At 38.1% G+C, this 13,739-nt stretch overlaps 1 protein-coding gene across 3 annotated transcripts in view; it reads right to left on the bottom strand.

Annotated features, from left to right (window-relative positions):
- Positions 1 to 948: 948 nt before the first annotated feature.
- The window catches only part of itga11b (integrin, alpha 11b), a 48,900-nt gene continuing 36,109 nt past the window's right edge, over positions 949 to 13,739 (bottom strand). For 2 of the 3 annotated variants that reach the window (XM_056234935.1, XM_056234937.1), the window contains 14 exons: positions 13,361 to 13,471; positions 12,652 to 12,737; positions 11,440 to 11,644; positions 8,459 to 8,557; positions 7,690 to 7,766; positions 7,430 to 7,513; positions 6,665 to 6,755; positions 6,451 to 6,564; positions 4,786 to 4,869; positions 3,886 to 3,996; positions 3,151 to 3,246; positions 1,868 to 1,981; positions 1,251 to 1,295; positions 949 to 1,210 (listed from right to left, as the gene is read on the bottom strand). In XM_056234935.1, the coding sequence (XP_056090910.1) occupies positions 1,181 to 1,210; positions 1,251 to 1,295; positions 1,868 to 1,981; positions 3,151 to 3,246; positions 3,886 to 3,996; positions 4,786 to 4,869; positions 6,451 to 6,564; positions 6,665 to 6,755; positions 7,430 to 7,513; positions 7,690 to 7,766; positions 8,459 to 8,557; positions 11,440 to 11,644; positions 12,652 to 12,737; positions 13,361 to 13,471 (1,347 nt within the window). In that variant the 3' untranslated portion in view covers positions 949 to 1,180. Of the gene's footprint in view, positions 1,296 to 1,867; positions 1,982 to 3,150; positions 3,247 to 3,885; positions 3,997 to 4,785; positions 4,870 to 6,450; positions 6,565 to 6,664; positions 6,756 to 7,429; positions 7,514 to 7,689; positions 7,767 to 8,458; positions 8,558 to 11,439; positions 11,645 to 12,651; positions 12,738 to 13,360; positions 13,472 to 13,739 lie in introns of all 3 variants that reach the window. The other variant, XM_056234936.1, reaches the window with a different exon arrangement.

Raw genomic sequence — 13,739 nt, 5'->3', positions numbered from 1 at the left:
ACAAAACACAGAAATACAAATGGAATACTTTCAATTCCAGCTGCAAAAAACTCGAACTATATAAAATTATACATCATGAAAAGATGTAAGTGGCAACAAAAAGTGCATGATATTAATAATTTTATGGTTAAATATTTGTATTGCATTATATTGCTGAACTTTTTCATATTTACATATTTCAAGTTCAAAATTCTTTACAATGTGCAAGTGCATCAGCTTGAATTTATGCTGCAGCAAAAAAGTCGGTTCCATGATCTGAGGTTTGTTTTATGACACACAAACATTTTATCAGCACCAAAAACTGGAGCCTATTCATTAGTGTTTGTTTTTATCGTTGACTAGTTCGTTCCTATGGAAGCTTGTTTCCGCCACAGAATAAAACATTTAAAAAGATTATTGCGACTTTTTATCTCACAATTGCGACTTTATATCAAGTAATTCTGACTTTATAACACGCAATTCTGGCTTTATATCAAGTAATTCTGACTTTATAACACAATTGCGATTTTATATAAAGTCATTCTGACTTTACAGGTGAAACTTGAAAAATTTGAATATCGTGCAAAAGTTCATTTATTTCAGTAATTCAACTTAAAAGGTGAAACTAATATATTATATAGACTCATTACATGCAAAGTGAGATATTTCAAGCCTTTATTTGTTATAATTGTGATGATTATGGCTTACAGCTTTTGAAAACCCCAAATTCAAAATTAGAATATTGTGAAAAGGTTTTCATATCTGTAATCCATAATCATCAAAATTATAACAAATAAAGGCTTGAAATATCTCACTTTGCATGTAATGAGTCTATATAATATATTAGTTTCACCTTTTAAGTTGAATTACTGAAATAAATGAACTTTTGCACCATATTCTAATTTTTCGAGTTTCACCTGTATAATACACAAAAAAGTATTTTTATCTTTATCTTAAAATATGTGGCGGAAACAAGCTTCCATACTTTCCACCTCTTTCTTTTTTGACCTGGATTTCAAACCCTCACACTAAAGCCTTCAGGCCTCATCTCTTCACATCTTCTCATCTTAATTGGCAGCACGAAGCGAGCTGATTGGTCAGACTGCAGAAGGGCGTGGCAGTGCTCGAGAGCAGCTGATTGGCTGACGCACACCATGTCTGGAGAATCCCTGAGTGATTGGCTGAGGAGGTTGCCGTGCGGTTACCGATCCTCTGCTGTCTTCTCATTGGTTGCCGTGCGGTTACCGATCCTCTGCTGTCTTCTCATTGGCCGCCTGCTCTTCTCTCTTTCTCTTTTGCCTGTGGAAGAATCCAAGCTGAGGATGAAAGAAAAACAGTGATTTGTTTTAGTGGAAGCGTCCTAGGAGATATAACCTCTAACAATCCCTAAAATACATGTTTGTTATTATGTAAATATGCGATCACCAGTGAAAACCAGTCACAAGTCGCACAGTTATATTTGTGGCAATAGCCAACAATCCATTGTATGGGTTCTTTTATGCCAAAAATCATTAGGATATTATTAAGATCATGTTCCATAAAGATATTTTGTACATTTCCTACTGTAAATATATATATATATATATATAAAAATGTTTGTGAGTGAATGCAGCAATATTGCGAACATAAATTGACTAATTTAATTCGATTTTCTCAATGTTTCGATTTTTTTGCACCCTCAGATTCCAGATTTTCAAATAGTTGTATCTCAGCCAAATATTATCCTGTCCTAAAAAACTCGACCCTTGTGCCTGGTTTTGTGGTCCAGGGTCACACATATGTAAATTTAGTTCTACTTAATCTAATGTAAAAGAGAATGGCAACATATGGATGGAATTTAGGATTGGCTCATTTCAGTGGGTAACTTTGAATAAAATCCATCCCAAACCTTCCAGAGCGCCAGTACCAGCAGGGCCAGAAGCTGTAGTCCTCCCAGAGTACTTCCAATAATCACCCAGATGGGAATTCTGTATTCGTCCTCCTTCCTAATCTCCAGGATTATCTACAGAACCAGAATACGAAACGTTAGAGTCAAATTCTTAGAGGAATTGGATATACAAGATTTGGCCTCGTATATGTGAGGATGTTAAGTTGCACTCTTTTGCACCGGGTTATCCAGTAAAAAGCCTGATAGCCATTTGCATTCTTAGCCAGAAGGGGGCAGCATGACATTTGAGTGATTCTCCAGAAGAGTTTGTTCATTTTCCACCTGCTTACACTTTTATAAATAAAGGTTCTTTATCGGCATCGATGGTTCCATGAAGAACCTTTAACATTCCATTCAATTCCAGGTTCTTTACAGTGGAAAGAGGTTCTTTAGATCATTAACTTTTCACTGAAAGGGTCTTTGGGGGAGCTAAAAAATGGTTGTGAAAACCCAATATTAGAACCTTTTTTTTTTTCAAGAGTGTATCAGAAATGTATGGAAGCTTGTTTCCGCCACAGAATAAAAAATAAAAAAGGTAATTGCGACTTTTAATCTCATAATTCTGACTTTTTTTTTCTCAAAATTGCGAGTTTACATTCGCAATTCTGACTTTTTATCTCAGAAATGCATGATATAAAGTCGCAATTGCGAGTTATAAAGTCGTAACTGTATGTTATAAAGTCAGAATTGTGTGATTTAAAGTCACAATTGTGTGTTATAAAGTGAGAATTGTGAGATATAAACTCGCAATTGCGATAAATAAATAAACTTCTCAGAATTGCATGTTTATATCTCGCAATTCTGACTTTATAACACGCAATTGCGAGTTATAAAGTCAGAATTGCATGATATAAAGTTGCAATTGCGTGTTACAAAGTCAGAATTGCGAGATATAAACTCGCAATTCTGAGGAAAAAAGTAAATCTTTTTTACCTTAGAATTGGACTTAACTCGCAATTGTGAGTTTATATCTCGCAATTCTGACTTTATAACATGCAATTCTGAAAAAAATCCGCAATTATCTTTTAAAATGTTTAATCCTGTGGCGGAAACAAGCTTCCATAGAAAGGCCTCATTTGTGTTGAACAAATTTCACAAACACTTCATGAAAAAATCCCACAATACATTCTGTAAACAACTGCTCTTTCTTTCTCATTACAACCCTATATGCACAAGCACATGTAATAAAGCGAGCTCAAATGCATAATTTCATTTCATATCCATGAGTTTTACAGCGTACTCACGTGTCTCATGGGCCTTTCCTCATGGAGGAACATCGGACTGGAGGGGCTCAACTCAACGGCTCCCGTCATTACCAGATCTAACCGTTTAAATCTCACCTGAGCAATGAGACCAAAGCTAAAATTAAGATCTCATTAAGAGTCCAGACCACTTCGATATGTCCCGCACCAACTTTCTGATTCAATTCCGATTCAAAACCAGTTTTTAACATTTTTTTTAACCTTTATAGAGGCTCTACACTAAAGAAAAATCATGGTTACACTTTATTTTGATGGTCCACTTTAGACGCTCAATGAAAAACCACAAGTTGACATTTTCATAATTCCCTGTGTGACACTTTACATTTAAAGTTTTTTCATTGAAATAGGCTAACTAAAGTTCTGTAGATTAGGGTCTTATGTTATACTGTTAAATGAATGTTTATTGCATTATTTTAGTGTCATGTGTGTTACATTAATATTTACTTCAGCTTGTGGAAAAGCTAGTTATGATGACTGATTCATCATGCTACTTTCTCTTTATCATCTGGATTTTTAAGGTGACTGTCAGTATTATATATTTCAGTTAAAGAATGTATTTGATGTTTAAGTAATGATGTCTGTAAAGATCATTTTAGTATGTTGCAACCTTATTTTTTTACGGTGAAGTTCTGCCAACCAAAACAGTCCCCCAGGTTGAAGCCGTGCGATCAGGTTTAGTTTGCTGGTAAATAGCAGGCTTAAACAGAAAATACTCACGGCTAATAAAGTGTGAAGATTGAGCCATCCTGTTGCGGTGATGCTAACGTCTCCTTGGGGAAGCAGGTTTATTCTACATTGCGCAAGTAATGCATCGCTGGTGGATGCGTTCTGTGAACAGAAATCGCACGATATGAATGACAGTAAACATTTCAGGCTCTACTAGAACAGGTTTTCCTGCTTGAATGTTGATTATTTTCCTCATATTCTCCATTGTTGCGGCTCCTCTCTTCCCAGTCTGTCAGTAACGCTCTGTTTACTTCCTGTCTCTATGAAGCCCCTCCTTCTGAAAAGCACACTGTGCTCTGATTGGTCGGCTGGAGCAGCGTTTTGTGATTGGTCGAGCGCTTCGAGTGTGTTTGGGAAATGTCCCGCCCCTTACCATAACTGCCAGTTTAACACACTACTAACTAACTAAACCAGGCCCCGCCCCTTTATTCTGCGTATGAATTATTATAATGAGGAATATTGTGACGTGTTCGTTCCCGGGAGAAACTTAAGACTACAATGAGTTCAGAAACACTGACACTGATATAGAGAAGAACGTTTTCATGCTCAAACAGCAACATTACACACTACGAACATGGGGAAAAAAGCACAATGAGTCCCTTTTAAAACAGCTTTGATCACGTCACACTTGGAAATTGAATGTGCCAGAGAGGAAACTGCTAAAACTGAGACGGAGTGAATCATTTCCAATTTGGAGCACATATAGCCTGCGAACGAATGGCCTTGTTATCTCTAGCCAGCTGAATGTGATGAAGCAGGTCGGGTGCTTTGTTTTCATCAAGCTTGTCACTTCTGCGTTCTGTCGCTTTGTTTCCCGGCAGATGGATGCAGTTAGTCTATCGCAAAACTTTTGCAGAAGTTTGGACGAAGTGTAAAAAGAGCAAAGTTTACCATGTGCGGGTTGAGAGAGAGGTCTTCCTGCGAGGACGAGCCGGCCGTAATGACACGTGGAACATTACAGTGCGATCCAGCCATCTGAGACGAGCAAACAGAGGTCTTACACACACGCCACAAGCCTTTCTCGATAATAAAACAGATGAGGATTTACACAAGAACATCACTTACTAAAACAGAACTACTGATTGAACTCATGCTATTCCAACTCAAATAAACTGGATAAACAGATCACTTGCATTATGAAACCGTTAAAAGATCCGTTTACTAAAAAAATGACAGATTAACATGCACTGCGAAAAATGCTTTTCTTACTCAGTATTTTTGTCTTGTTTTTCAGTAAATATAGAAATATACTTAATCAAGATACATTTACTTGAGAAGCTAAATGACTTAAGTTATACGTATTGTTTTCTGAAAACATTGTCAAAATTAAGTGACTTTATGCTTAAAACAAGAACAAATATCCGACAAAATTTTTTTCACTTTGAATTATATTTTTTTATATAATAAAGATTTTATTCGCCAGAGAAAAAAAAATAGAAAAGGTAATTGCCTCTTTTTATCTCACAATTCTGACTTTTTTTCTTCGCTATTATAAGTTTATACCATACAATTCTGAGAAAAAAGTCTGAATTGTGAGTTATTAACTCATAATTGCAAAAAATAAAGTCAGAATGGCGAGATATAAATTTGGAATTGAAGAAAATAAAGTCAGAATTGCGAGATATAAACTCGTAAATGCGAAAAAAATCAAGTCAGAGTTGTGAGATTTAAACTGGGAATTGCGGAAAAATAGTTACGAGATATAAACTTGTAATTGCGAAAAATAAAGTCGGAGTTGCGAGATATAAACTCTTAATTGCAAAAAAATAAAGTCGGAGTTGCGAGATATAAACTTGTAATTGCGAAAAATAAAGTCAGAGTTGCGAGATATAAACTTGTAATTGCGAAAAATAAAGTCAGAGTTGCGAGATATAAACTCTTAATTGCGGAAAAATAAAGTCGGAGTTGCGAGATATAAACTTGTAATTGCAAAAATAAAGTCAGACTTGCGAGATATAAACTTGTAATTGCGGAAAAATAAAGTTGGAGTTGCGAGATATAAACTTGTAATTGCAAAAATAAAGTCGGAGTTGCGAGATATAAACTTGTAATTGCAAAAATAAAGTCGGAGTTGTGAGATATAAACTTGTAATTGCAAAAATAAAGTCGGAGTTGCGAGATATAAATTTGTAATTGCGAAAAATAAAGTCAAGAGTTGCGAGATTTGAACTCGTAATTGTGGCCAAATAAAGTCAGAGTTGCGAGATATAAACTCTTAATTGCAAAAAAATAAAGTCGGAGTTGCGAGATATAAACTTGTAATTGCAAAAATAAAGTCGGAGTTGCGAGATATAAACTTGTAATTGCAAAAATAAAGTCGGAGTTGCGAGATATAAACTTGTAATTGCAAAAATAAAGTCGGAGTTGCGAGATATAAACTTGTAATTGCAAAAATAAAGTCGGAGTTGCGAGATATAAACTTGTAATTGCGAAAAATAAAATCGGTGAAAAATAAAATTGCGAAAAATAAAGTCAGAGTTGCGAGATTTGTAGTTTGAGGCTGAAATTCAGTGATGGAAAGATATGCAAAACTAAATAAGTGCCCTAAAAATGCACCTGATCGATATCCAAGTCTGAGAGGTGCAAGAGAGTGTTTGCGTTTCTGGTCACACTGAAGACGTTTAACGTGAAGAGAAGCTCAGATACAGGGAAGAGGCCGAGATTCTGGATCTGAAAAACAAACAGGTTCTGTTTTAGCAGAGACCTCTTAGAAATATTTATATGGTTCTCTGATTCATAATGAAGAATGGTCTGGATATGGTGAGCCCACCTGATAAGAGAGGTTGAAGGGCGGTCCAATCCCAACAGGGACGCTCTGGGAAAGCTCAGGTTTGATCTCAAAACGGGACGAACTGGAATCTCTGGAAAAAAAGAAACTGTCCTGACTCACAGTATGAATAATTCAATATTAAAAAACCATGGTAACACCTTACAATAAGGTCCTATTAGTTAATGCATTAGCTAACATTATAACTAACAAAGAGTAATACATTTGTTACAGTATTTATTATTATCTTTTTTAACATTAGTTAATAAAAATACAACTGTTTATTGTTAGTTCATGTTATCTCAGGACCATGTTTTGATTTTAATAATGTACTAGAGTAAATGTTCAATTTAACATGAACTGAGATGCTTTAGAAGTATTTTTCATTGTTAGTTGATGTTGACTAATGTTAACAAATAATAAAGTGTTACTGGAATATTTCTGGGTGAATCTAACAAAACCTGTCAAGAACATGTTTGATATTTCACCTCAAAATCAAAATTAACATCTAAAATTATTTTGTATGAAAAAATGCTTTATTTTGTCCTGTTTTTGGACCTTTAAAATTTGTTTATTCTAATTTTTAATAGATTGAAGGCCCTAACTACAGTTTAAATTTTTTCACATTGCAATAATGATAATTCATAAAAAAAAAATAAAAAAAAAGAAACTTTGATTACTGCACAACTTACTTACATTTTCTTACACTAAATATAGTTACTTGATTTTTAAAGATTTCTTTGAGATTCACTCGTACTACTTTGTTACCTTGTGAAGAGAATATCAGCCTCATATTTCAGACTGTGATAAATGTCATTAATGTTGTCCTCTGGAAACATCTCTTCACCTTCACTGCAATGAAACAAACAGAGCACTCTTAGATTCATCTCGACAAAACGACAAGCAAAACCTGGAAGTGTTGCGGCTGAGTGTTTGATTGCAAACAGCAATTTAATCTATATTCATGTTGCACATCAATAAAAAAATTCCTCATGAGATTCTCATTGGTTCAAAGGTCATGACCTCACCTGGAGACCCTCAGGCTGACCTGGACGTAGTTCAAGAAGACCGATCTGCTGAACTCAAACTCCAGGCGAAAATATAACTGGATAAATGAAATACAACATCAACAAATGACAACAAAGAAGCTAAACCGAACACAATAAAAGGACATTCTGTTCTTCTATACAGTCATTTATGGTTTCTGCATTACTCACTGTCGTCTAATTGGCGCTTTGAGGCTTTGTACCGGATTTGAACAGAAGGTGCATTGAATTTCCGACCGGCCCCAGAGACACGAGGGGAATTCGAGTAGTCAAACGAAGGGTCTGGGTCGACGCCAGCCCAAAATAAAACTAAACAACCACAGAAGATATGTGAGGAACAGTCCCACTGAGAGAAAGAGACGCACGGCGTACGAGAATCAGACCTTCGGTATGTGGAAAACGAGCAGAGAAATGATGATCTATCTGCCCCATCCTGACAGGCATAAACAAACTTCTGCATATGAAGAGAATCACGGGTTTTTACGCGATGAGTTTTCCGTTCTGCGGAGGATTACAACAACCCCGGGCTTCTTTATTTACAAAAAAACCCCCAAAATGATCCTGGAAACGCTACAATACCATGGCGTGTGGAAATACAATGTTTTTTTGGACATTTTATATAAAGTAGCATGTTAATTTCATGCCATTTGCAAAAGGAAATGGTTTACTGAAGGTAATGCCATCACTAAACCATGCAACTCCCATGTGATCACTGACTGATCAATATTCAGACAGGTTTGAGGCGTCTCACCTGAGCGTGTGACCTCATAAACGGCGCGCTGACGTTGCATGTCCGGTAGAGGCTCGTATCATCAGAGTTCAGGCACTCGACTGCAATGTCTGAAGGGGCCTGAAAAACAAACTGGTTTTCAATTTTTAAACCAATACACTTCTGCCGAGAAAAGCCCTCAAATAAAGATCGTTCCAAGATATTATAGAGTAAATGACAGACTGGATGAACACATATAGTCAATATATTGACTTTAGAAGTGGGTTACACTTTATTTCGATGGTCCACTTTAGACGTTCTACTAAGGCAGACTTAAGACTTGTGATTTTATTAATTTCCATTATTTTCCAGGTCTAGAAATCACACTTTTAAAAGCCCTTATATATTCAGGTTGTCCACAATCATGGGAACCCTGGTTCTTAAATAAACATCGCAGTTGTTAGGGAAAATAATTAAAGGTGCAGTAAGCAATTTCTGAGTGACGCTGTTGAAAGTGGATCGGACCGAGCAGCACAACACTTGTAGCCAATCAGCAGTAGGGGGCGTGTCCACTCATGATGGGGGAGGAGAGAGAGAGAGACAATCAGCAGTAGGGGGCGTGTCCACTCATGATGGGGGAGGAGAGAGAGAGCCAATCAGCAGTAGGGGGCGTGTCCACTCATGATGGGGGAGGAGAGAATGAGCCAATCAGCAGTAGGGGGCGTGTTCACTCATGATGGAGGTGGAGAGAATGAGCCAATCAGCATTAGGGGGCGTGCCCACTCATGATGGGGGAGGAGAGAATGAGCCAATCAGCAGTAGGGGGCGTGCCCACTCATGATGGGGGAGGAGAGAATGAGCCAATCAGCAGTAGGGGGCGTGTTCACTCATGATGGAGGTGGAGAGAATGAGCCAATCAGCAGTAGGGGGCGTGTCCACTCATGATGGGGGAGGAGAGGATGAGCCAATCAGCAGTAGGGGGCGTGTTCACTCATGATGGAGGTGGAGAGAATGAGCCAATCAGCAGTAGGGGGCGTGTCCACTCATGATGGGGAGGAGAGAATGAGCCAATCAGCAGTAGGGGGCGTGTCCACTCATGATGGAGGTGGACAGAATGAGCCAATCAGCAGTAGGGGGCGTGTTCACTCATGCTGGAGGTGGAGAGAATGAGCCAATCAGCAGTAGGGGGCGTGTCCACCCATGATGGGGGAGGAGAGGATGAGCCAATCAGCAGTAGGGGGCGTGTTCACTCATGATGGAGGTGGAGAGAATGAGCCAATCAGCAGTAGGGGGCGTGTCCACTCATGATGGGGAGGAGAGAATGAGCCAATCAGCAGTAGGGGGCGTGCCCACTCATGATGGAGGTGGAGAGAATGAACAAGAGGGAGATTTGAAGAAAGACTGTAGAAAGAGAGATGGCTAATAGACATTACTAAAGAGAAAGGCTCATAAGAATATCACTGGAAAAAGAAGGAAAACCGGCACCGATGTTGCGTTGCTTCTGCTCCATATATGAGTAACATTGGGTTTGCTTAGTTTCACAGAATCAAGATATGCAGTTGTTGTAATGTTAGCTATAGTAACTGGACAGTTTTGAGTGGCATTCTTCTCTTTATTTTTCTCAAACCATTATTTTGCTTTGCTTTAGCGATGATAAAGACACATCCACTCTCGCATTGCGTCTTCGTGCATTTTGAAGGGAGGGGTATGTTTGGGCTGATTTCAAATATCAACAGTGTTTCTCAGAAATCGTCTACTGCACTTTTAAAATAGGAAATATTATTTCAGCTGTTTTAGCTTGTTTTAAAACTAGTTTCGGCTTGTTTTAATAAGCCCTGATTGAGAACCAACGCCTTCATTGAAACACTCCTGAGGCATGAATGAGCAACCTTTGAATGGGCAAAAACATTTCCTCTAGGTCTAGGGCAATTGTGTTGTTTCCATTGGGATTAAGATCCTGCCAGCTAACAGGGAATGTTCCCAACTAACTCAGAACTTTCTTATTTATGAACAAACGTTCTTCCAGGAATGTTAATAAAACATTCGTTCAAAGTTATCTGGTCTTTAATAATGTTCTAGCACAAAAAAAAACTGAAACATTTCAGTTGGATGTTCGTCTAACATTTTTAAATGTTGCTAATTGTTTCGGAATGTTCAGAAGTTACATTTAAAAGTAACAATTCCATAATGTTTGCAAAATGGAATGTTCCCTTAACGTTCACACAACCAAGAAAAATTTTTAAAAACACTCGGAAATAACATTTTCATTGCTTAACGCCACCATTTTTAGTATGAAGTCATTGAGGAATTTACTGGGTTTTGGAACAGATCCACACACACACACACACAGACTCATGGTTTCCCTTTCACTCTTGGCCTCTTTATCAGCAACTCCTTCCATCTCATGTTTAAAGTCCTTCTTTAACGCTCTAAACCCTCATAAATACAGGAGAAGCCCGGGCTGAGACTCGGATCAAGGCAAGGCAAGTTTATTTATATAGCACATTTCAGACACTACGGTAATTCAAAGTGCTTTACACAGAAAGGAATTAAAATAATCACAAAATAAAAGCAAGGAAAGTTAAAACAGTTGTAAAAGGAATTAAAATTGATATAAAAATGATACCGTTATAAAAAGAGTAAAAAGATGATACATAGATAAACTTCTCATCTGTATCATATTTTTCACAGCTCCCAGTTTTACTCAGAGATTTTCCCATGGTGATCCTGTGGTGTTCTTTCGGCGAGCCTAAGAAATCTATCAGACGTCTCCAATAGACACGATTTTCCCCTAAAATCAGACAGGAGGAGCTCTAGGACTGACTCACGGGTAACCTCGGGTTCACTGCCCCATCAGTCCAAACCCCAAAGATTTGTTCGGAAGCTCTAAAACTAGTAAAATTAGTAATTAGAAAATAATTTTAAAAATCCTACACTGTTCGGGGTCCGACTTGACACTCTGTATTGTAAGAAGCGCTATATAAATAAAGCTGACTTGACTCTAGGAATGGGATCAGACGAACCTTCACCACCAGACTGGAGAACTGGAGGTTTGGGGAATGCGTGAGGTGCAGGATCGTGCCGTACGCGTTCTCTCCTCGGTTCTCCAAACGCGCCTCGACCAGGACTTTCCTCCGGCTGGCCTCCACCACACGCTCATTACTCGCTCTCGCTCTCTGATGGACACACACCGGCCACGAGGAGCGCTCGCTACGCACGCAGAACTGCCTGAAACACACAGAGACACAGGGCCCTATTTTAACGATCTAAAGCGCACGGCGCAAGTGCACTTAAGCCGGGGACACTTAAAGCCGTCGTCGGATGCCCATTTTCCACAAGTTGGTGTGATTCTTTAGGGTCTTCATGTAAAGTTTGTAACATACTTTGGTTAAAATGTAAAACAACACCCTTTTTACCTCCTCAAACACAGCTCTGTTCACAGCGACCCGTTTCGGTGCATGTCTCTTTAAATGATAATGAGGTGCATGTCTCTTTAAATGATAATGAGCAACTGCCCTCCCTCTTCCGTGGGGGGTGTCGACACCACACATGTAAAGTGCTGCTTTACATGTCTTGTGAATACAAATGGCTGAGGAAGGAAATATGCTAATACGGAAATATGCTAATGTGGGAAAAATGCTAATACGGGGAATATGCTAATACGGCACAGCCCGTCAGCGGTCGTGGGCGGAGCATGAGCAATAAGACGTCATTTTGCTCAGAAAATCCAAACTCTTGATTATTGAGAGTGTTTAGGCTTTTTGAGGATAAAAAAAGGAGTGAATGGATTCTCCATTGTATGGTGGTTGTGTCCACACACTGCAAACACACATTTATATGCAAACACCATATAAAAGTGAATTTTGCATCCGATGACCCCTTTAACGACTGTAAGGCCGATTATGAATGTAATTTGAGACTTACAACTGATCATGCCCAAACGTGACTGAATGCTTCTCTAGCGAGGAAATGGATCTGCTCGTGCTCGAGGTTAAAGCTGTGTGTGTGTGTGTGTGTGTGAGGTTAAAGCTTTAGACCATCTACGGGACAAGCCGAATTACACCATATTTTTATGTACACAATAATAATCTTTTACATTGTAATCCTTTTATTTTTAATATTTGGCATGTTTATGTGCTGCTGCGCGTCCCTGTGTGTGTAATAAGCAGAGTGTGTGTGTAATAATCATAGTGTGTGTTTCAATGTGTGAGGAAAGCAAAAGTGTGAGGACAAACCTGCGATCTAATAAGTCAGAGCTGCTCTGCAAGACGAGGTTGGGAACACACTGATCGTCATTATCACAACCGTTCCAGAACGGAAGCTAGAGAGAGAGAGAGAGAGAGACATAGAGTGAGAGAGAGATGGGGGGGGGGGGGGGGGATTTTAGAAGAATGCATGACAAAGAAGTTATGGTAATGCTTTACAATAAGGTTCATTAGTTAATGTATTAACTAACATGAACTAACCATGAGCAATACATTTGTTACAGTATTTATTAATCTTTGTTAACGTTAGTTTTAAAAAAAATACAGCTGTTCATTATTTGTTCATGTTAGTTCACGGTGCATTAACTAATGTTAACAAATAAAACCTTTGATTTTAATAACGTATTAGTAAATGTTGAAATTATAATTAACTAAGATTAATAAATGCTGTAGAAGTATTGTTCATTCTTAGTTCATATTAACTAATGAACCTTATTGTAAAGTGTTACCGATATTATCAATCTGACATGTGTTTACTGTGCAATTTATACGCGAAAATGAGTTGTGCGCATATGATACACACTTTATTGCGTGTAATACACACGTGACGTACCCCACACCACTACTAAATCTACCCATATGTATCATATGCACGTAAAAACGAATTTTCGCGTATAAATTGCAGGATAAACACACTGCGTGCTATAGACGCATTAGTGTGAGGGTTGGTCCCTCTCACCTCTGACTGCAGACTGGTTGGCCACCCGTCGTCCAGAACCGGCCCGTCTTCTGTGTTTCGCAGGCCGGCGTTGACAGTGAAGATCACGGGTCGTGTGGAGTCTGTCACTTCCTGTGTAAACACGATTCGGTTTCAAAACACACTGCACTCAACTAATATTTAGGCCTTAATTGAAGATGAATTGCATATAAAATGCATTACACAGGATTACACAGTTTTTGCATAAACAAGCTAATAAACTTAATGTGGTGCATATTTGTCAGTCATTGAAGCATGGAATATGTAATAATAGTACTAATACATTGAATGCGTTTTAAATACACAATAAACAGCTTTGTATATTTATCATCAATAAATAAGATTAGTTTCAATTTCATAC

The sequence above is a fragment of the Rhinichthys klamathensis genome, unplaced genomic scaffold, assembly GCF_029890125.1.
Source record: "Rhinichthys klamathensis goyatoka isolate OS25496 unplaced genomic scaffold, OSU_Roscu_1.1 h1tg000409l_1, whole genome shotgun sequence".
NCBI lineage: Eukaryota > Metazoa > Chordata > Actinopteri > Cypriniformes > Leuciscidae > Rhinichthys > Rhinichthys klamathensis.
Note: the sequence above shows the minus strand (reverse complement) of the source record. Positions and strands in the feature narration are given on the sequence as shown.